A 24,543-nucleotide genomic window follows, 5' to 3' on the forward strand; every position below is an offset into this window, starting at 1 on the left:
AGTTGGACCTTTTGAAAGCTTGTAAGGTGATACCCGTGTTTGTTGTGATTCTGGTGTGATCGGTGTTGTTGTTGTTGTTGACATCCCGCCTTGTGCGGCTGCAGCGCTGACTCACAACCGCTGTTTAAATGTCACTTGTCATTTTTCTGTGGGTGGAGGATCTCCCACCGGCGAACCGGCAGCTCGACAGCATGTAAGCGATGCGATGTTTGCCTGAGTTATGGCTCGCATGTTTTTCTAATTGCAGCGGGTGGAAAAACCGAAAGCCTCCGCTGACACGTCGGTGAACCGCCGAGTTGAACTCGCAGGGCCGTTGCGTAAAGACGATCACGATAAAGGGAAAACACTAACATACCACGTCTGCTCCTTTAAACCCGATCTGCAGCTGGAGGAGCCCTCAGGACACCCGCAGAAAGGGAGGTGTGTGCACACTGAAGTGATTTATGCACCTACAATAAGAGATCGACATCCTGCTCGCCCAAATATGGTCACTTCTGGTTCCAAGAATAACAAGGTGGCGACGGCCAAAATATCAATGATGTCGCCGTTGGTTGCAGCTGTGTAGAAACCCGCCGCAAGAAGCAGTTGGGACGTGATCAGAGCAGTCGGGGAACATCCTCTGAGGACCACGAACAGAAACCATTCCCATTTATTGTCTTGGTGCTTCTTTTTTTTTAACCCACCACAATTCTCCAAAAATGCATCTATATGTTGACGGAATAAAAAGGATCATATCATTTTCACGCTGGCGGTTTTGACTGCGTCGCACCTCAGAGGGTTTTGGACTTCGCACCGATGTCCCTGCTGGATTTGGTGTCGGACTGATGTAACAAACCGTGTCAGGGAAAGACTTGGCCGCGTCACTGCTGCTGTTAGCGCCTGGCAGCTTATTATGGGCACAGATGACACCTTTCACTTCTGGTTTGTATTGTGCCTCGGGTGTCCCTGCTGCATGCACTGGTCTGTTCTCTTTCCATGTATACGGTATTGGCTGATATTTATATACATGTATGTGTTTTAAGGCTATAACTGTGCGTACGTTACATTTCATGCCAGTCTTACGGGTTTAAATCTCATTTCCAGCCAAAATGCCAACAAGTTTAATTGTAAAATCTCATTTACAGCTAATGTGGAGGCCCCGAAGACCATTTATTGATCCCATTGGGAGCAGATATACAGCGTGAAGACGAACTCCCCCCCCCCCCCCCTCCCCCCCGTTGGTGAGGTAAGACGGTAAAAAAAGACATCGAAACATCCTCCAAAAAAAAACAAAAAACAGCTTGTTTATTTATTTATTTTTTCTCCACACAAGAAGCTCCAAATGAAAAGCTTTTTTTTGTTGTTTTTGTTTTTGTTTTTTAAAGGTTTTCTTTGAAATGGAATCGGAACAAAATGTCCCCTTCCTCAGGTTTTTAACACTGATAAATATAAGAGTTTCTACGAATCGGATGTGATCAGAAGAGAGGCTGTAGTTATAAGTGCGAGGGAAAAAAAGAAAAAGCAAAAAGGGGGGAAAAAACAACAACAAACATCACCAAATGCTTCCAACAGAAATCTTTCAAAATGTGGACGAGATCTTGCAAGAGTAAATAGCCCTCTCTGTTTTCACATCAGTACAGCAGGTCTGTGGGGGGGAGGGATTGGGGGGGGGGGGGGGGGGATTGGCTGCTGCTTTAAAGTGCAGACCGGAACAAGAGAAGAGGGGCAGATTCAAGACCTAAAATGGACACCAGGGGGCTCCGAGGGGGAACCGCCCCCCTCCTCCCCCCCCGCAAGAACCGTAGCTTATGTTCAGCACACTTGCGCCGTCATTATCGTTGCACATTGTCAAAGTGGCTCAGTAAATTATTTACTAACGTCGATGCAGACGTTTCCATCTTTTTATTATTATTATTGTTATTATTTCAGGTCTCAGGGTTTCGCACTGCGAGCAACGTGATCGTCGAGTCGTCGTCGTCGGAGGCGACGATAGACAGACGCGGAGTGTCGATATTTCGGGGTATAAATAAATAAATAATTTGTCGGTCTGCCTGCTCGTCAATCCGACTTTGGTGCAATAACGTTTGATTTAGAAAAAAAAGTAAAGTAAAACTTCATTTCGTTGGATAAAGCGGACGTCGCCCTCTTTGAGGACATAATTTGCAGTTGAAATAAGGTCACAAATCAGAGTTCATATCGGAAGAAATGCTTTCATTCGGGTTTCGTTCACGGTCCAGCCCTGTGCTCAGTTTTCACCGCATCTCGTTTGTGTTTCACCCTGATAAATACTCAAAGGTCGAAATGAGTTCAATTCATGGGTGTTTTTATATTAATCAATACAACAAGAGAAAAGATCTACGTCTGTATCGGTGTGTCTGTGAGGATGTACGACTACTTCAAAGAATTTTTAGACAGGAAATAAAAAGTACAGTTAGAAAGTGATTTGTCATGTCAGTATTTTCTCATAAATCAGACCATATAAAAACAGAAATTTTGACCTGATGGCGACGCGTGATGAAAAGTTATTCTGAGAATGGTCGCACCAAATGTAAAGCGAGTCCATCCAGTAGATGGATTTAATTGTCAAATTAGAGAAAAGCATGTCAAGTTTTTCACGTTTTTTTGACTCGGTAACAGCAAAATGTTTTGTAAGTAATTTTACGAAATATCAATATCATTCATTTCTTCTACATCGAGAAATAAATGAATCAACTCGGCTCCCAAGCATGAAGTCGGATATGAGTTAATGTTACATTAAATTGTGCCGGCAATAAAACAAAAGTTAAAATGTGCCGTTTTGTGATTGTCCCGTCGACCAGGCTGCTCACAGTGAGAAATGTTGGATTCACTTCATGTTTCATCAGACCGAGCGTCTGATTTTAGAGATCAATGATGTAATTAAAACAATTTAAACAGCTAATAAAAGCAAAAAAAAAAACAACACACCATGTTACTCAACCGACAGGCGTCTCGTCACCGTCTGTCTCCAAAATTGTCTCCTTCAATTGCACACATGTAGAGTATTTTTCACAAAGGCATCAGTTTAGGCATTCAAACATCTTGGCACTGAGAAAAATGACCTGTGGAAAAACAAAAACAAAACAAAATGGAGAGCTTGATAAATATATATAATATTTCTTTTTTTTGTTTTTTTGAGAGAGCGTACATTCGTCATCCTTCCACGAGAGGATTTATGTAACTAATACAGTATTGGTGCTTGTGAGGGTCAGGGAGTGGGAAGAAGCAGCTTCAGAGAGGAAAAAAAAGAAACTTAGTCGGTTTGGTAAACTAAAGCAAAAAAAAAAAAAAAAAAAATAACAAAAGGACCAGCGCAGACAGTGGAGGGCCTCGAGTGCCAGCGAAGGAAAAGAGGGAGGGGCGGGGCTTAAAGAAAATGACAGAATAACAAAGGCATCCCTAGCGCGCTGTCACGCTCCTCCCTCCGTCCCTCCCTCCGTCCCTCCCTCCGTCCGTCCGTCCTTTCGGAGCCGATCCACAGCAGTCCGCTAACGAGCTCTTGGCACTTTTTGGACACGATAAAACGTTTGAACGAAATGACTTTGAAAAAAAAAACCCCGGTCGCTTCCTTCACTGGGCGGCGCTCTCGGTCCGCAGAGCTCCGATCACACTTTGGATGTTTTCTTCGGGAACCTGGAGGAAGAAGAGTTAGGCAGCAGAATTAGGACGGCAGCTGATGATTTTTTTTTATTTTTTTTAATTTTTTTTACACTTTCAATTCATTGTTTGGTCAATAAAACGTGTTCGTTAGAGCCTGAAGTGACGCCACGTATCGTTTTATCTGATCAGCAGTTCAAAATCCAGAAATGTACAACTGAAAAGCAGCAAATTCTCACATTTAAGAACCTAAAATTTGTTTCATTGTTGAAACTCTGCAGGATGCACTGTATAAAATAATAATAATAATAATAATAATACATATTATTAATGTTGCACTTTTCATGGTAGTCAAAGACACATTACAAAAGTTAAAATGATGAAAGAAAACAACACAATAAAAGTATAAACAGGGATTGAAAATCTCGAGCAATATTCATCGACTGTTCGCAAACAACGTCCCGAGTCCACACGTCCAAAACCAAACTTACGTCTGACAGACAGCTTTCGGGTGTATTACCGCCCCCTTCTGACGGGAGTAACGCATTACAACCAGCCGCTGGTAAAAACAGGAGGCAATAAGGAAGAACGATTGCTGCATGTACTAGTCGATCAGAGAGGGAAAAGTGAAGGGGCGGAGACGGGCGATGTTTTTAAGGTTAAAAAAAAAAAAAGGCAAGAGCTGGAGATGTGATTGATTGTTGTTGAAAGGAGAGGTATTGGTCGGTAATGATCATCCCAGTTTAGTTTGAGAGAGCTGACGTGTGTTGCGGCGGCGGTGACGGACTTCTTACCAGCGCGTGGTCGAACTTGAAGGTACTAATGTAGTAAGCGGGAATGTCGGCCGTCGCCAGAGGTTCTGATATTTGAGCCACGATGCCGCACTCATCTGTGAACCACATAAAGACGTCGAGAGACTGAGCTGCAGCACTTATTGATAATTTAAGCACATTTATCATCCTGATATTAAATCAATTTTACCATCATACGGCCCCGATGTCAACCGCACCTACAATAACGAGCATTATTAATGTAAAAAAAAAAAAGAAATAAAACTCACCGAATCCTAAAGGTTGTCCTCCAATTCGAACCATTTTCCAAAGTTCACCAGAAGCGCTGGTGAAGAGGACGTTGTTTGGAAACCTAGAGGAGGAAAAGGTACGCATAAATTAACAGATAATAGGTACAAGTATGTGTATTTTTTTAAACTTTAAATAGAGTAGTGACGATGATAGTCTGGTTTCAGGGACAGGTTCAAATCTAAAAGTCCAACAAAACTAAACTAAAACGATCTCACTTTACTTTTAGTTCCTCAAACTGTTGCTGTACGTCAGAAAAGCCTTCACAGTGCAAGTTCCTCCATCGACACTTACTTAAAAACATTCTCGTCATATGAACTAGTTCTTTTCTAGCGTCACCTGAACGTTAGCCTTCAAACCACTGTAAAAAAAAAAAATATATATGAAATTCTCCTTTTCGCATACTTTTTGGTTTTTCTAGGAGTTCCCCGCCTTTAAATGTTTCCCGAGCACAGTCGACAGAAACTGTGTAAAAGTGCATCGGAGGACGATAACTATTAACCCCTTCAGGAGGTGAGTTTTGTGGCTGCTGTTCCCGCCGCTGCATCGAACAAGAGATCCATTGTAGAGTAAAATGGGTGACCTATCCCTTTAAGGCAACACACTGGGTCTTAAATAAACAATAAAACACGGGGACGAGGCTGACCTACATGCTGCACAAACAAAATATGAATTTAAGGAGACAAAAACAAAACAAAAAAAAAAATAGAAATTTGGCCCGGTTGTTATTTTACATCCCCGCGTCTTTAAGACGTCACCGACCCATATAAGGCACGCCTGCGTTGTGATTGGACGGCCTCTGATCGGATGCTAATGCGACGGCGAGAGAGGAGATAAACCGTGTGGGCTCTGCAGCTGCTCAGGTTTCTCCGTGGCCTTTTCTGTTTAATTAGAGAGTCCGCTGTGAGAAAAGTGAGGGAACTCGGCGGAGGATAAATGAGTCATGCTGAAACCCACTGTGATTTAAGTACATTGTGTGCACCCAAATGTGCCGCTATCGCTTAGCAACAAACTAATCACCCAGTCAGAAAACAATCATAGATTTGTTCTCCCCCTGCATAACGTCGACGAACACAAAACACCACCTCGGAAACGACAAGTGCGGTTAATTACGCTGCGTTTTAAATATAATGTGGCGTCACAGGTGTGTTTTGTTGTTGTTGTTGTTGTTGTTGATCTTCTCGCCCACCTCTGAGTCGTCTGTTCGTCCATGACCAGAGAGATGTAGCCCTCGATCAGCGAGAAGGAGAAGAAGCGGATGTGGCTCGAGTCTTCGCCGGACGCTCCGGCCTCTTTTGGGCTGGAGAGAAAAAGCAAAACCCAGAAATCTCAGATCGACTGATCAGATGCTCTTAAAACGAATGAATGAACCAATAAGATGACTCGCCCTCCGGAGTAAAACATGACGTCCATGAGCAGCGTGGCCACGGAGGGCAGCGTGTCCGGGTCCAGGCTGGTCACACAGAACATGTTGCTGGGACTCGATAACGGATGAATGATGGGACGGGGCACTGAAAAAAAAACAAAAAAACAAACACCCAAAACAAACTCAGAGAGCTCAGAGGCACTTTAATAAAAGTCGACGCGGCAATAAATTCTCTCAACTCTTCTTGAAAACTGCAGTTCATCAAATTCAAGAATGAACTTTTAAAGAGCTGCTCAGAAAAAATACAATTTGTACATTTCAAACTCTGATCAACGGTGATTTGACTGAAAACTCCAGAATAAGATAGTAAATGGACTTTTGAGTTGAGGTTATTAAACTAATGTTTCTAAACTCAATAATTCACTTTTAAGCGCAACATAAAGAATATTAGAAATATAAGAAAACAATTCACTTGAGACTAATTTGATGAATACATTTGTAGACTGTTTATTTTAAATAAAACTAGTTTAAAAAAAATAATGAAGGTACCGAGTTGACTGTATTGCAAGTCTACTTTGACAAAAGGTACCTTTTTTTTTCTTTTCTAATATTTTATTTTAGATGCAGAACATTCATTTTCTGTCAAACATATCACATTTTAATGGAGCGTAATTTCACGTAACACGAGCATTTATGTTTTGGCTCCATCCAGATAAATTTTTGGCCTCCGATCTGGTAAATACTTTGTGCCACTTTTTCCCAACTGTTATTGAATACGTTAGTTTGTGGCTCCAGTGAAAAGAAGTCAAAAGAAGACAAACGTCGGATAAAAGCTTCCGGACGGAAACGGGCATTCACCCACCGAGTTTGGGCTTGACGAAGCCGTTGGTGACTCCCAGATCGTGAGCGGCGACCGTCTCTCCGTTGACCACTCGAAGCAAAGTGAATTCGGAAGACAGCGTGTGCATGACCATCGGCAGGTCTCGCTCTCGAACCTGAGGAGGGTGAACATTTACTGTTGTAAAATAAAAACAAGTGAAGAAGCGTCGGTGCTGCTTCTGAGAAAATAAATCCCACTTTATCAGTCAAACAGCGAAATACAGGAAAGGAAAGGAAATTAATTTCTCTCTCTCCTTGCTTCATGTACTTTTACTTTTAATGACGTCCTTTTTTTTTTTTTTTTTTTTTTTTTTTGAATCACTAGAAAACAGACTTGGACTGATTTATAAACTGAGAGCAAAGACGGAGCTGAAAGCTGTATTTCTGACCGCCTGTAAGATACATTCTCAGTTTTCTGTAACATGCAGAGGATCTTCCAGTGGCGGAGTTTCTTCAGGTGTTATTGTTGAAGGCTGGTTTGAGGTCAGAGGTTGTTTACGGCAACATGCAGCTAATGGAGGGCTTCACCGTCTGCCTCAGGTCTCTCTTCACCACCAAATACACGCACTGTAAAAAACACGCTGCTTCACAGCAAATGAGAAAATAAGGGCGAGCAAGTTCAAGGTCCCTTCAAAACACAGAGGAAACCACGTAGAGCATGAAGGAAGGGAAATAAAATGAACTTCAAGTAGAAAAGAAAGAATAATTCATAAAAAAAGATAATTTTTAAATGACTTTTTACAGTTATTTGATTATCAAAATAGTCAGCAATTAATTTTCTCTCAATCAACTAACTGATTATTTTGACTTTTTCTTGCAGCAAACAAAAAGATAATTCAGTTTATCATCATGGAGGATAAAAACAACCAGAAAATATTCCGATTTCAAAAGAAATTTCAATTAAAGAAATGACTCAAAACGATTATCAAAAAATTATTTTCTGTCAATCAACTAATCGATTGATCGACTAATTGTTGCCGTTCTTGTGAATAAACTTGAGCACGTTCTGTGGCTTTTGATACGTCTTACGAACACATGAAGGTCAAGAGGTCATAGAAGATGTAAAGATTCATCCTGAGGGGATCAAAACTGTCCGCTACTAATTTCAAGAGAATTAGTTTTAAACTACTATTTAAACTACTATTTAAACTACTATTTAAACTACTATTTAAACTACTATTTAAACTACTTTCAGCAGCAGTCTAGCCTGTAGTCGTGCTTTGGGCTACAGAGTTTGGAAGACAGATGAATGGAACAAAATAAAAAAGAAAGAAGAAATAGGGAATTTCCAACTTCAAGAAACAAAACCAAAAAAAGTGTAACGGATTCATCAGAAATGTCCTGAACAGTCTCACTTCCTGCTGCTGCTGGATAACGGAATTAATTTAACACCTGATGAAAATTGAAAAATAACAAAAAAATCAAACCAGCAGGAAGCAATTTTTTTTTTGCTTTTAATTAAAAGTCCAGCTGTAATAAAAAGCATTTTTGATGATAAAAAAAATAATACATAAACATAATTGTAGTTATGTAAATTGCTTGTCTATCTCATATCTGAATGATGCAGCCAACAGAAAGTAGTTCATGTTTTACTAAAGATGATGAAGGTTTTTTTTTTTTTATTTTTTTATTTAGTTGTCATCCCCCATCAAATATAATGGAGCGGCGTGTATTGATTGGGGAATCAATTTGCCCCAAATCCAAAGAAGAAGCTGTCTGATTGTTGTTTCTGATACGAAGGTGATGTTTGTGTTGAACAATATCAGATAAACTGAGAACCTGTCATCCTCTTGTTACGGTTATTTGTTTGTGTGTGTTGCCTCTCAGTCAGGATGCTCGGTCTAAATGAGTCCATTCAACATTTGGGTCAGGCTTTACTGCTTTATGTAACACAAAAAGATCATAACAGTGGAAAAAACAGACCCACACACACACACACACACACATATCTTAAGCCGGTGTGTCTTCTGGTCTGCGCGGAGATTCTATAACGCGTCTCGGTGCGAGACGAGGACAAAGAGAGGAGACGGCCGGGTGGGTGTGGCCGACGGCCGGGTCAGGGCGCTGGATTTTTTTTTTTAAACATTTTTTAGCCTCTTTTCATGTCGTACACCGACAGTCAGGATTGTGTGTCGAGACAGGAAGCGGTCCCGGGTATGATACCTTGAATTCCAGCAAGAGGCTTGAGCTGCTGATCCCCTTTATGCAACAGATTATCAACATGGACGCAGGTTTTTTTTTTCTTCTTTCCTTTCATTTTCATAAACATGCTGGAGCTGGTCAGCAGACCTTGTTTTTCCACTGCAGGGAGGCAATAAAAAAAACAAAAAAAAGACTCCCTGTGGCCAGAATGGCCTCGGTATGAGAGAGGATTTCTCCTTAAATCTCAGGAAGTAGAGGCCGTGCGAGGCACATTATATCCAAGGTTATTACTTTTTTTTTCTCCCAAGTCCGGAGCTGTGGATGTAAACAATTGTCCTGCCAGCGGTTGTGCAATAGACAAGTAATGCAACACGTAAAGCCTTAAAGCTGATCAACTGTCAGCTCTGAAACACGAATGATTTCTGACCGCGGCAAGTGTCAAGATGCGAGGCCGCAAACGGTACGAGCTTTCGACCCGGCATCACGGCAAAGCGTGAAATAGACACGCCTGTGACGATTGGTCACAATTATCATGCAACCCGATAAAAATCACAAGTGAAGACAAAGAAAACAAGGAGAGTCCGTTCTGATCAAATCACGTCGATTTCACGGCGTCATTTTGGATCTAGTTGCTGCGGATGTTTTTTTGTTTTTTTAACTCCTCACCACGTAAATCTATGAACGATCAAGAGTTCATGACTCTAAAAACCTCGATTGTGATTTTTTTTTTTTTTTTTTTTAAATGTCCACTCACCAGAATGAAGTCGGTCTGATATGTCGACAGCATGAAAACGGAGATGTTGTGGTCGGCCAGCGGCGCGATGACCGACTTGGCGATCTTGGTGACTCCGATGGGTTGAGAGCTGGAGGCGTTGCCGCCGCCCGACACCACGTTCAGGGCCAACCACGTGGCGTCGGCCACGCTGATGTGCTCCGACTGGGGCAGCTCTGTCACAAAAGGAAACAGGCGGCCTTGAGAAGAGTTTGTCGACAGCGGCGGTTAACACGCGGTCGTGTTTGCTCGTATCGTGCGGCGATTCGACCGGCGGCGTCTGATGTCTGCACAGGTGATGACGCAATTGTCCCGACACCAGTTCACAGAAAAGAAACTTTGGCCTGTTAAGAATGAGGAAGAAACAGGAGTTGTCACGTCCCGTTTATTACTTCCTGTTTTGCATCTTTTCACGCTGATTTTTTTGTTGTTGTTGAAATATTGAGAACTAGTTCTGATTCATTACTTTGAATTATAGGAACTATACTCAAGCTTTTCCAATCTAGGCGGTGCCCACCATGTGTTCGATGATACGTTCTGGATGTTTGTGAAGTTTCTCAGCATTTAACAGTCAGTTCTTTAAGAGGCATAAATCTATGAATTTACCCGACTGACCAATAATTCAAAATGGTCAGAAACTATCGGCTTTCACAGCGCAAAGCGTGTTTATTTCACGTTTCTGCCGTGATACCGTGTTGAATTAATGCATAATGATTTTAATGTTTTATTTATTCTTTGGAACTAATTATAGCTCATCACGTGCATATGGACATACTGTATGAAGTCCGTGTGAGGGTAAAACAAAACGTCTTCTCTGGAAGTTTTTTTTTATAAAATCTGACTTTACCTCAACATAAAACAGGATCTAACAAACCGAGAGCCAGTCAGCAGTTGAAAATACCTGCGCCAATTATCAACAAATAGCCTGCGGTCTCCAGGGTAACCGAGGAGGGTCACCCTGGAAAAGGGTGTGTAATGACATGGATTCACTCACTCAGCCAACCACAAAACGCGGCGAGCAGCCGCTCGGCCTCACATCTATGATGACAAAGTGTGCTCAAACATTGGCAGCCGAGGCGACGTGGTACCGGGAGACAATCAGAGATTACACAACGAGGATCTCTCCCCTCACCCCCCGCCCCCCGCCGCCCGGTCTGCGGTTGCCACAGTGACTTTAAAAAGATCCACGGAGAAGAGGCCTCACCTTTAAAGCCTTCCTCGTCGACGATAATGGTGTAGTCCTCCGGAGTCTCCGTCAAACTGAAGAACTTGCATCTGAATGAGTGTGGGGGGGTGGGGGGGGGGGCAGAAAAGGACAGGGCGGATCAAACAGCGGCCACGATGTGTGAACAGCTTGAGCTACCCAAAGCTCGACATGTCGAACGACGGCCGTCTCTGAAGCGTTCATAACAAACACGTCAAATAGTTTGGAGAATTTTAAGGAGACATATTCACAGGAAAAGATGGAACGAGAATCTGCCCGTAAATGTCTTCTCTACCAGTTTGTATCGAGTAGGAGGCTCATAGCCGAGTCGTCAATAAAGCTCGGCGCCGTTCGGCTTTCCAATATAAACCGACCCCGACACCGAGAGGCCCGAACCTCGCTGAGAGAGGACGTTTAATGATCCCAGACGTGTTTTTAAACACGAACATAAAGCGAAGACCTGCAAAAAATGACTTCTACATCCGGATGAATGATCAGATTATCCTTGATGTTTATTGAAGAAGGAATTAGCAGCTTGAGTCCATCATGTTAAATGTGCCAGATTTTAGCCGTACAAGCCAATTTTCATCTGCAATCTCTTGAAGGTTGATGGCATAGTAAAAAAAAAATAATAAAAAAAAAAAACATTAAAAGAAAATATACAAAGGCATATTTAAGCACACAGATATAGTAAAACAATGGCATAACCATATGGCATTAAAAAAAAAACATTAAAGAAAACAAGACAACAGTTCATAAAAGAGACAGAATTAGTAAAACAGTCACATAGCTCAAGACTCAAAGTCATGACAGCATGTTTGATTGACTATTAACTCTTTTATAGGTTTGGAGAAAGACGTGATGTAACGTTACGGATGTGATTTTTCTTATTCTTTGTTCAGACTGCGAGCAGATCGGATTTATCACCAACATATGTGCATGGGTTGCTGTGGTAACGATGTACACATAGCGACCTTAAACTGTATATAAAAGTGGATGCAGCTTTCCGAGTTTTAAAAATGAGGCCACTACCGAAGCGCCTTAAGGCTGCAATACCGCCGAGTGCCACTAGAGGTCGGCTCCAAAAAGCTTCCGGCTCCATAGACTCCCATTCAACTTCTCTCATCAAATACAAAGTGAATCTTTTTCCACGAGTTATTTTGGTGTTATTCGCTAAAGTCACTCCATCTGAAAATAATTCCATCATTGATTCGATATTAGGCCTCAAAAAGCAGTATTTTTGGGGGTGTGTCTGTTTGATTGACAGGCCTGTCAATTCAGGCTTCTGCTATTGGTGGGCGGGGTTTAGTGTCCTCAGGTTCCCAATCAGATCGAGTCAGATCCACCACTCGCTCCTCCCCATGCTCGTCCAAACATGGTCACTTCTGGCTCCAAAATCTGATCACATATTTATTATGGATTTAAATTTAAAAAAAAAATGTACCAAATTGATGCATCTCATTTCATCAAAGTTCTTGTACAGCAGCTTGTGTTTAAACAACACTTGACACTCTCAAAGTTAAGGCAGCGTTTTTTTGAAGAACTAAAACTGCTCCAAAACGGTGAAGGATGCTAGAGAATCCCTTCCAACAGACTCTTCTTTGTTACAGAGGAAAGCGGCGTACTAGAAAAACACAGCGTGCACAACACTCCTGTGATAATCGCATCCGTTGCAGGCCGGCTACCGAAAGCTCGCACTTCATATTTGTCTGAAAGATGTGAAGAAAGAACGGGACACTCACAGAAAGGCTCTCGGTCATTCTGCTCTACGGGAACGGCAGCATTTCCTCTTGGAATTAAATGAGCTGTAAAGTGTCACTTTGACTTGCCGGGTGTTGTGAACATTAAGATGATGAGCCCTGAAGGACTTTTTTTTATTATTTATGTGTGTGCTGATAATACTCCTGTAATCATCATCGTTGTCGTTACGAGACGCCACTTAATGACTTTATTCTTTGACATTGTTCCGTCCCGGATCAACAATGAAATGGCAAATTGCTGCGGTACTCACATTCTGTGGGAAGGCAAGGAACTTCACAGGGAGTCTTTAAAAAGGAGTTTATGCCGTCGGGCACAGCGCTGCGACTAAATCACAGCGAACGTGTCTGTAAAAAAACAACTTAGAGACGGAGGTTTATCATCTGCGTAATCACAAAATAATCAAAAACTAATTTATTTAGTTTGAGAGTTGCTGATTAAGGTCTTTGTATCTCCACTGTTTATTAAATTCTAATCAAATACGTCAATCAGATTCTGAGGCTTTGATAGCATATTTCCTGAGCTACATTAGTTTTTTTTTTTGGTGATGTTCTTAAAAACAAATGCAAAAGCTGTTCATCCATCCTGAATATATAACCCCACCACAATTTCTACATGGTTTTGTTTTCCAAAATCATGCGACACAGATACGTCTCACGCGGACAAAACGCCACATTGATGAGCTTCCCTCTAGTGGACAGGCGGGTGTATTACACATGACACCCGGTTGGTATTTAGGCGTTGAGCAGTTAAGTTTCTTCTGTTTTTTTTAGAGCTACCTCCTGCTGCTGGAAACGAAACTGATGATTGGCCGGAAAAGCAAAACAATCAGCTAAAAGAGGCTAAAAAAAAAGAAGCTCAGTGGATCTGAGGGGAACTGCAGGTGAAAATTCTCACTGGTTGTTCCCACAGAAATAACACATTCAAAATTACACTTTCCTCATCTTCGATTGTTTTAATGAAAAATATTGATTCGGTTAGCTTCAAACTCCGAAGCATCGGCACGTAAATGAAAAACATGGATTAAAGCATGTTTATATCCTCGTAACTAAATCTCTGAATGAATTACAGCTTGTGTATCTGTTTTATGTCGGTACTGAAGTCGTGGACCGTATCAATATTTTTCCAATGATACATGAACCTGTTTATATTTGAAGACATATTTGCACTAGATTTCTTTTTTTTTTCAGGACAACCACGGGGCACACAATTACCTCAGCTGGCTTCACATTATGTAATCAGCACATGCTGCGTTCGAAATGTGTTTCTTTAACAGAGCTGCTCGGAGAAGGGTCAAACTTTTCCACGACCTTTTCCAGCTTTTTTTTGGGGAGGGGGGGCTATTCCATGAGGTTTTATTAATTCACATCATCTGGTGTTTATTTCTACATAAAGTAAATTTTGTGACTGCATCCCCCCCAAAAAAAAGAAAAGAAAAAAGGACGAGACTTGATGCAAAAACCGCAGTAAAAAAAAGTAGATTCAACCTTCTTTTCTTCTTTTTTAAAATTTTTTAAATAAGCTAATCAGTACTTCAGCATACGCATGTATTCAGTGGAGAAAGGAGGCCCGACGATGGGGATGAAAGAACGCTGTAATTTGGGTTCATCAAAGAGGCACCAAGGTGTGCCGAGTTGTTGCTTCAGCAGCGTTGGGTGGAGGATGAGAGTGAACAAGGAGTGAGCTCGGAGGAGCTACAGGGAAAGGAGAAAAAAACAAAACAGCAAAAAAAAAAAAAGAAGTCGATTAATGGACATTAGCGTCCTTCAGTCAAACAATATGAACTTGTGTAATCGTTGATGGATTCCTGCCATCGCCCACCCGAACCTTCGGCCTCAAACTAGATGCTTCACCACAATTTGCCCCAAAACACAAAATCTTGTCTCCATAAAAAACTGGAAAGATCTGAAACCTTCGAGGAATGACAGAATTCAGTCAATGCATTTGATTTATTTTCTATATTTTTTAAATGCTCCATTATATGCAAAACACAGCATGTCATTTTCTCGCAGTGAAGCACTTCTGAGCTGCATTTCTTGTTTGAAAGGTGCGAGACTAATAAAGTTTATTCTATCTATTATTTCCAAAATGGGCGACTTCCAGTAACAAAACTTTAAACCGTCACAACTGTTTTCTGCAGTACTGCACGTATACCTTCAAAAGGAAATGCAACGGAGTGTGTAATCACACCCACAGCCAGGTCACACACAGTAAATGTAACAGACATACGTGGAGTAGATGTGGATCGGTTTATTGTTTAGCATTTCTCTTATTGTTTGAATTCAAAGTACAACGTTCGTGATAATGAACCAATAGAAGTCAAGAGACTTATTTAGCTGTTGCCGTTGATTGACGGCGTAACAAGCTTGCAGTAACATGTCCCGACACACCACCACCAAACCACATGAATCATGTGTTTACTTCCTCTTGACCACAGACGCTCCTAAATTCTGCATTTCCTATTTCAGACACCAAAAGATGAGGTTGAAACACATATTATAAATGCTGAACGCTCAAACAGCAAATTTACATATCACACTGATTACAGCTGCCTTTTTAAATAAATGTAATACCCAACGTGTGTGTATGTATCCAAGCAAGAGAGGAACTGAAAGCCATGAGATTATGTCACTGAAACCACTTGATCAATTTGATGAGTTGATTAGATTAGTGTGTGTGTGTGTGTGTGTGTGTGTGTGTGTGGAGGGGGGGGGATTAATCTGCCAATCCTTCACGTCATATTTCTAGGAAAAAGTCCCAAACATTGTGAAGTTGCAGCTTCTAAAAACAAAAGGCTCTTTTGTGTTGTTGTTTTTCTCCTCTCTCTGTTTTATAACATTATACATTTAATCTTTTTTTTTTGTTTGTTTGGGAGGAGGGAGGGTGGGGTGGGGTGGGGTGGGGGGGGGGGTCCCAGACTGTTAGGTGAGGCTAAAGAATAATCTGCAAATAATGGAAAACAATAAGTGCTTGCAGCACATTTTAATTGCATCAGGTAATCAGTAAACTGTTTTATCAGTAACTTCTCCTGGACTGCAGAGAGTTGATCAACAGCCACTCTTTGACTGAAAATAGACACACACACACACACACACACACACACACACACACACAAACACACACACACACACACACACACACACACACACACACACACACACCGTGAGAGCTTATTTTAAATAGGCTATAAAAACAGCATAACACGGCTTTAGCATGTCACATGTCACATGTCAGAGGGGGGGGGGGGGCTATTTAAATGAAAGTTTCCTCAGTGCACGTCCACTTTGTTGGACACGATCCAAGATTGTAGATCCAGTGCTTAAATTATCATATAATAAATATGTATATATATATATATATATATATATATAATTTAAATTTTTTTTTTTATTTTATTTTATTTTTAAAAACACACACACACACACACACATAGAGAGACACAAACACCCCGGCTGGCGTCGACCCAGCTACAGATGGCACAAAGCTCCAAAATGACACCACAGAACACGGAGAGGCCTGAACACAACACAACACAACACAAACACAAACACAACACAACACAACACAACACAACACAAACACAAACACAACACACCGGCGTTCGTTCAGGAGGCGTTAACGCAACAGCACGGAGAGTCTCCGGAGCCTCGAACAACGCGAGCAGTCCAGTACGTGCAGCATGAGTTTGCCTGTAACGTTACCGACACGCAGGGCGCCGTTACAGTCAACAGCACTTCAAGCGCGTGCAGGGGGTAAAAAAAAACAACCATTCAATGACTGTAACGGGTGTATGAAACCGTCGCGTGCGGGAAGTTGAACCTACCTTGTTTTGGAGGCCAAGAAGGCGAGTTTTATTAATCCGTGAGTGCAAATCTGGATCCCCTCTTTCTCTATACTCGCCACTTTCAAGCTGTGCTCTAAAATATGAAGCTCCATCTTTTACGTCTTCTCATTTGAGGAAAAAAACAACAACAACTAAATACTTTCAAATAAGACACATAAATAAATAAATACACACATACATACGGGCAGGCGGAGGCGTATTAAACAGAGGAAAGAAACAGGGTGGCAAGGGTGGAATAAAGAAAAGCAAAGAGGTAAAAAAAAAAAAACCCTGGACCTGCTGTCAAAGCGGCGACAGAACACCGTTTGCACTTCTGGTCGCAGGTTTTCAAAATAAAAGCCCGCCTCCAGCAGCGCAGTGAAGAAAAGCAAGTTGATATTTTTAGCCTGAGTTTCGTTTCTTTCATGTTTTATCAGTAATATCTGAAATATGTCAGCAAAGCCGAAGATTGTTTACAGGAATAGTTTACATATTTATTGCTGAGTTTGTATGAAGCCGAGAGGTTTCCAAAAAAACTCCTATAAAATGGTAAAATTTCAGTTTTGTTTTTCACATGGACTAAATTAACAAGATTTACTTTTTAAAGGCCCTAATAGGAGTATTACATTACCAATGTACCAAATCTCTTTACTGTGGCTGAACTGCACCAGTGTTTGCAGTCTTCGTGCTAAGCTACGCTAACCTTATTCTGTATTTTTCCTTATAAATATGAAAGTGTTAATAATCCTTTCATCTAACTATAATATTTAATATCAACATTGTTTTTTATGAGATTTTTTTTAAATCCTTGAGAACTCGTTTGACTTTTTTTAGACCATCTTTTGGCTTTTTAGCCCAAATGAATTATTGATTTTTGTTTGTAACAGAACTGAGACTCTTCACCACCTATAAAAATATGATAGTATTATCACTACACAATAAATACGAATTTTTAATTTTGGCTTATTTTGTACAGCAGGAAAAAAAAGTCAGTTTGAAAACAAAATATTTAGAAATAGCATTATTAGAAGCATAGCGAATAAACATTTCAACCTATGTATTAGTAAATGTGATTAATTGTGCTATTATTTTATGGGTTTCTGGTTTCAAATGTTTTTAGGAAGTAGACTATATTCACGTACTAATCAAGGGAAAATAGGAAGTGCATTTAAGTAAATAAACTGATCTTGAACTTCTCCATTTAAGAAAAACTTGCAGAAAACATAACCAAACACCTAACCAATCAAATCGAGCATGGTGCATACAAATAATTCAAATGAAAACTGGTATGAAGCTGATTTATCACCTACTGGCTGGGTAAGCTGCAATTTTTTTTTTTTTTTATATGGTTTAAATTCCTGTGCCTTTATTTTGAAGAAAAACTGTGAAGACGGAAGTGACTTTGTAAAAGCTCCCAATAGCTTCTCAAACCTGTTAAAGGGGAGAGCGGAGGACCGCCGGTCCCCATGTTTGCTCTCCGACTGGAATAGTTAGCAGCTGGTCGGAGTGAAACAAACAACTTGCCATTCAAACGAAGGGGGGCGGCTCTGCAGTGGAGCGAGGCATCATGGGAAATGTGTTTTTTGTGTACACAGGTCGAGAATGAAGTGTTTTGCCCATTGCCTTTTCAAAATAATCAATGTAGGAGTTTTATGTTACTCGAACTAAACTTATGTAACATATTCTCTGCCATGACATGTCCACATCTGTGACAATTGGTAATTAAATAAGTTAAGATAAGCTAAATGAATATGAGACTTCACTGATTCCCTGGAAATATTTGAATATATATAAAAAAAAAATTAAAAAAAGAGGAAATATTATATTCTTTTAAAATACATTTGGAAAATATTTGCGCAAATATGCATATGTGTATAGAGTAAGTGTAAAAGTATAGAGTCTTGGAGTGAAACTGAAATCCATCGGTAGTATAATGACTTGCATAATGTGATGCATACAATAATGGCTCAATATAAAGTAAAGTATATACTGTATAAATGTGCAATATATGTAAAATACACACACAATATGGTGCAATACTATGATATAGTAATATAAAATACTCTTTGTAAGTTATAAATACATCATATAATTATTAGTACTTTTATTCTGCAGTACTAGTAATACTAATATAATAATAATTGAATACAAGGTGCAGATGTTATTGAAGTGTTTATTTACTACACCTTTTTTAAACTGTAATTTAGGGTGGGGGTGGGGAGTGGGGAGGGGTTCGCACTGAGCTCTCCAGTTTAGCAATTATTATGAGGCCAGAGGTGGAGAGAACAACTGTCACGAGGGAATCAGCACGTTTGTCACCTCTGACCTGCTTGCGAGGATATTTGCATGAAGTTGATCCTGCCTCACCTTCCCCGTGTTACACAGCTGGGCTCCGTTTGAGAAGTGGTTGGGTTCACCTGTGTGTTTTTCAGACTTAAATTCACAATAATTGGCCTCCTGTGTGTTTATCTGTGTGCATGGTTACGCCCCGTCTGCGAGGCTGCGGTAAATTCACCGGCTACGTGGTGTGAAATTAAATCAAGACTACTCCGGGGGCTTGTGGGGGGAAAAAAAACACAACAACCTTTTGAAAGAGCTCCACCCACATCCTTGAACAAGTTCTTCACGCGTTCGGGTCAACCTCGGTCGTCCTCTGTGTGCACGCCGCATTGTTTATCTCAACACATACTGTATTTAGGCCGTCTCGCACTGACTCACCCGGATTTATCAGCTCCACAATGGCCTGTTTGGCACTGATACTTCTTTGATCTGCTGGAATCACCAACCAGTTAAAAGCAGGCAGTCTCTCTGGACCCCCGGGGGGGGGGGGGGGCACGTCTTTGAAACCTCACATTCACATCATCTCATTTGGGTTCTGGTAATCTAATTAAATGCAAATTTAGGAATTTGCACCACTAAAGTGCAATAATGCAGGTCCTGTGTTATAGTGTCATGCTCCAGCCCTGTCCTGCGAGCCCAGTGTTTAAAATCAGCTATTAAAACCTTTATTAAATTTGTGTTTATTTAAATTACCTGAAAGTAACTGATGCAAGGTGAACCTGGGGGCTGTGTAAAGTAGAGAAACTGAGAGGATTCGCACTGAATTCAGGAGGTTGCGTGGTCAGAATATTTTTTCGCCTCGGGGCAAAACAGGCTAATTGGGCAATATAAGCAGTTCCTTCTTCTTCTCTATATTAAGTAGTGATGGAATTAAATCAAACACATCGACCTGAGACGTTTTGCTTTGCTTCTTTAGCCCACAAGTGTTGTTCTGACTTCTCAAGACCTGAATTTGGCCGACCGTAGCAGCGGTATTTAAACAAAGTTTCTTCCCGTTCACTTTGTGCCGAGCGCTCCGACCCGGAGGAGGAAGCTGTGCAACCAACTTTAAATCCCTGTCACTAAATCTGGAGCCCCCGGCGAGCCATCTCCAAGTGCCTTTTTTAATCCTGATTTGAAATTTATGCTGCCACATCTTTTTGGAAATACTTCAGCATTTCTCTCACTTACAGGAACTTCAAATGTAGGCTCGGTTGTATTTTATACATAATACATGAGGAGGCACAACAACCTTCCTCCCACCACCACACAGGAAGCATCCCGTCCCCTCAAAGACTCCACTCTGCCGTGTTTTATCGGCTCTCGCCGAGGGGCCTCTGTCGCTATGGCATTTTCCAGCCAAGGCTCTAATTACACAAACAATTAGTTGTAACAGCCGACAACAAAGTATTAATTAAGCAAACAAGGACAAGAGCGACTGCCACCGCAACAGGGAGATAATTGAGACCACAGTGTCAAAATATTTGAACTGGAAAAGAGAAAAAGTATTTCCCTCGTGGACGACATTGCTAATCACCTGCTGGAAATTTAAAGGCATCGGTGTTCCCTTACAAAGAAACACAGCAAAAAATAACACAAGGATATTTAGTACAACTGAAGCCTTTAACGTAATGACTTTTATTGTGGTTTATAAATCACATGACAAATAGAGAAATATTCAACAATGATCCAACACACAATAGAGTTAAACGACCCGGTGAAAAGTATTTGTGTATCTAGACAGACATTTTGTGAATATTTATGACCTCATCAACGTTGTTTTGATGTTTTTGCGAGTGCAAACGAGACGTTTTCCTCGTGTACGAAATTAGAAATATAAAATAAATTATAGATTACAATTTAAACGATGCATTAGATTTACGGAGGAGAGGCTTGTAGCTTCTTTTCATGTGTAATCACATGTTCACTTCATGATGTATTGATCACTTGGAGGTGGGTTACAGGTGGGTCTTCTATGATGTTGTGCCTGTAAGTGATAAAATAGGCCTGAACTACTAAGAAATTCTATTAATTAGTTCGTAAACAGTTTCAACCACCAGGTGACATGTTTCTTTCCCTCGACTCCACAGGAGACGTCCAGGTCTCAGTGGGACTCAAACAATGTGTGGCCACAGGTAGTAATGCTGGTCTTTAGCTGTTTCAGAGGGAGCAGAGGAGGTGTGTTTGTGTGTGTGTTTGTGTGTGTGTGTGTGTGTGTGTGTGTGTGTGTGTGTGTGTGTGTATATATGTGTGTGAAGCAGATAGAATTTTCCCCTCCAGCTGCTCTGCTCTGCTTTGCCTTCATTTTTAAGGCTCTACAAACCGATCTCAAGCTTGCTCCATTACATTTTGACTTCCTCCCGGCGGCACCTCGGTGTCTCTCCAGGAACTCCTGTGTGTGTGTGTGTGTGTGTGTGTGTGTGTGTGTGTGTGTGTGTTTACAGTCTCAATGTAATGAATCGTACCAACGGGGCCCACAGATAACAGCACACACTTTCACACTTTTTTTTTTTTTTTTTTTTTTTTTTTTTTTTACTCTCAGAAAGTAACTCTTTGTGCACCAACTGTAAGTCTGCAACTCTGAACACTTTGTTGAAGGGGAATAAAAAACGTTAATGACAGGGAGAACCGACCAGCTGCCAAACTACCTACCCTGGAAGTTAGCCCATCAGGCCTGGGAAGCTTTTCACCACAAGTATGCAGTGGTGTATAATACTGTGAAGCTGCGATCACTTATAAGTCAAACTAACAAGCTTACGACCTTAAGGTGTCTGTGGAGCCATAAAAAGTCCAAAATTTAGTCCTTAAATCCATCTTTCAAAGATCTTAAAAATGCTATTCTATGTTTACGTTTCTTCACAGAGAATAGAAGGAAAAGATGGCCGACCTCGACCATTGTTGTTCTTTTTTTCGTGGTTTTCTTGAGACACAATGCACCGAATGTTCAAATGGTAAAAAAAAAAAAAAAAAGGAGCGGTGAGATGCCATTTAAAAAACGTTTTTGGAGCAGCAGGTTTCTGCAGAAGTGACGAATATTTACCTGGAACATGCAGCTCAGTCTGCGGCGACAGAGCTGCTTTAAATAAAACAGGTACTCAGAACTGTTTGTCCAGATTAAACGAGTCTTATTTGTCCTCATGCAGCATTTGAAGCCCCGAAACTCTCCTGCACCAACAGATGACGTCAGTTAAAGGACTTTTTCTCACAGTTTGTCCTCCGTATCACATTTGACGTCGTATTCAGCCGCTAACAGGATGACATACCAGACTGGAGGATATGAATGAAAATCCCTCCTGCTTACTTTCCCAGTTGAGGTTGTGACATGCGACGGTCAAACTAGACCGTCGCTGTTTGATGCATCACGTCTCAGCAGCTCTGCAGACGTCAGACACGCCGACGGCCTCGAAAGACAGACAGCTAGGAAAGAAACATTCGTCCAGCAGGTCAAAAATATCTAGTTTAACCTCGTCTACTGTTTATGTTTCCAGGACAAAAAAAAAAAGAAAAAAGATATCAATATAGTTCACTGAGGAAATAATACTGCAACCAACAGACAAAATGAGTCACCGACAGGCTCAAACAGTTATTCTGGTAATTCCTTTTTTTGTTTTGTTTAACATAACAAATCGCAGACAAACCTTTCCAGACATTATTGTTTTAATATTTTCAGAAAATATTTTTTGTATTTACTGCAACAGAATGTAATCTGACAGCATTATACACAAAGGTATTTAACATAATGATATATGTACCGACACATGATGAAGCAATAAACAATACAGTGTGACCTGGACAGAACTGGACCCCCCTTTGTAGCTCCATGAAACTGCTTCTCTTTAATTCCTTGAATATATTTGTGGTGATTTCTTGAAACATTTCTAAAACCCATGAATGTGACTTGTCACCAGAACACCGAAAACGGACCAGTGAACCGCGCAGAGACGGCAGATTCCTTCCTGTTTTCTCAGAAATTCTCCCAGCGTACTAATTCGTGAGTTTTCATTTGTGACTGTGAAGCTTAATCTCTGGCTTTACTTTGTAGACGTCAGAGCCGGAGGCAGAGCTGTGGCTGTCGGGCGAAGAGAGGAGGAAGAGGAGGAGGAGGAGGAGGAGGAGAGCTGATGTAAAGCCTGTACAGGGGAAAACACTGCATTTCCAACCTGAATGAAACACGCCAGAACACCAGTAGAGTCACACAGATGTGAGGCTGTTGAGTGAGGGTGGGGTGGGGGGGTGGAGGGGGTTGTAATCTCTTCCCCGTGACCCAGATGAAATCCTGAGAACAACCAGGGTGTTGGCAGGAGCTCAGCCCACGTCTTGGAGGTGTACCTCCCTCCACCAGCGCACACAACCGGGATCTGTGCAGTTCAGTCCTCGGATGAACGGACTTTTGCTCCGAGATCACCAAAAACACCAAGAAGCCTGAAACCGACACGTTGTGATGAGACGAATCTCAGTGATGGACAACTGTTGTATGCAGCCGGCAAACAAATTTCCAAAATACTGAAATAGAATTAAATATCAAACAATTATACATCAGATATTATAACAGAATTGTTAAATTGGCTTGCATTTGGATATTAATGAGCTCTTACAGGCCTTTTCTTGAGTGTTATTTCTTTTATTCTAATGTTTCACTGGTTTTTTTTTTAATTGTTTATAAAAAAAAGTCTTTTCCCTGATGTTTGGATGCTTTTAATGGTTTTATGTGAAGCACTTTGAATTGACTTGTTGTTGAAATGTGGCGCCTTTTCTCTGGAGCACTGCTGTTCAGAAATGGGCCTCATGCAAGAACATTTTTAAATATTCTTATCCTCAAGCTCGTTGTAAACCAGCCTGATGAGTCCCACCTGAGATGTTTGTGAGGTCTGATAATGAATAAATAACATTAAAAAAGCCATTTTACGCCGAACGGTTCTGCTCCGTTTTGTAGGAAGGTTCAGCCTACGCTTATTGATCTAAATAGGGTGGACAAAATAATAGAAACTCTTTTACAGAACTTTTTTTAGGTGACTTTAACGCTGTTGTCGCTGTTTCTGGCTCAATTTCAGCTTTTTTAATTTGTTTTGTAACTTATTTTTTTCCTTGAAATTTCACACATCTTTACCTTTTATTATTTTTTTTCTCTTTTCTTTTCCTTGGAGGCTTAAATTTATATCCCTCGGTTGGATCCACCTGGTTAATCTTTGAGTCAAATCAGTGTTTGTTTTTTTCATGCCTCCTAATATCTAATATAAACGTGAAGACGTGTAAGCGTTTGCTCCCTCCCTTTTCCCCACTTATTCAAAAACGCTTCTTGTGGCCTTATTGCTGCACAGCGTGTGCTTTGCTGTGGTTGCCATGGTCACACGCTCAGTACTGCGTTTCTTTTTTTTTTTTTTGAAAAGCAGAAATCACCACACAGGTGCAAACACTGTCATTTACAAACACTCAGCATCTCTCGCTGACGTTACAAACTGTGAAGGTATTGTGGAGAAAATGAACCTATTAACCTCCGTTTCTTTTTTGATTGCCTTGTTTTGTTATTGCGTCTCTCTCGTGACGGGGCCGTGATGTTCTCCTCATTACCTGCCGAGGCGAAGACCTCAGCGTTCGGCTGCAGGACTC

General features: G+C 41.0%; 1 protein-coding gene across 1 annotated transcript; it reads right to left on the minus strand.

The window, feature by feature from the left end:
* Positions 1–1,257: 1,257 nt before the first annotated feature.
* castor2 (cytosolic arginine sensor for mTORC1 subunit 2) lies at positions 1,258–16,930 on the minus strand. The gene is made up of 9 exons (XM_069145915.1): positions 16,618–16,930; positions 11,037–11,107; positions 9,815–10,008; positions 6,902–7,034; positions 6,061–6,184; positions 5,863–5,973; positions 4,655–4,737; positions 4,389–4,483; positions 1,258–3,630 (listed from the first exon to the last, which is right to left on the minus strand). Exons 1-9 carry the CDS (start codon positions 16,728–16,730, stop codon positions 3,568–3,570), a joined length of 987 nt encoding a protein of 328 aa, XP_069002016.1. The 5' UTR covers positions 16,731–16,930; the 3' UTR covers positions 1,258–3,567.
* Positions 16,931–24,543: the final 7,613 nt, after the last annotated feature.

Source organism: Embiotoca jacksoni, unplaced genomic scaffold (assembly GCF_022577435.1).
Source record: "Embiotoca jacksoni isolate LCO1_2020_lvr unplaced genomic scaffold, fEmbJac1.0.p SCAF_13, whole genome shotgun sequence".
Lineage (NCBI taxonomy): Eukaryota > Metazoa > Chordata > Actinopteri > Embiotocidae > Embiotoca > Embiotoca jacksoni.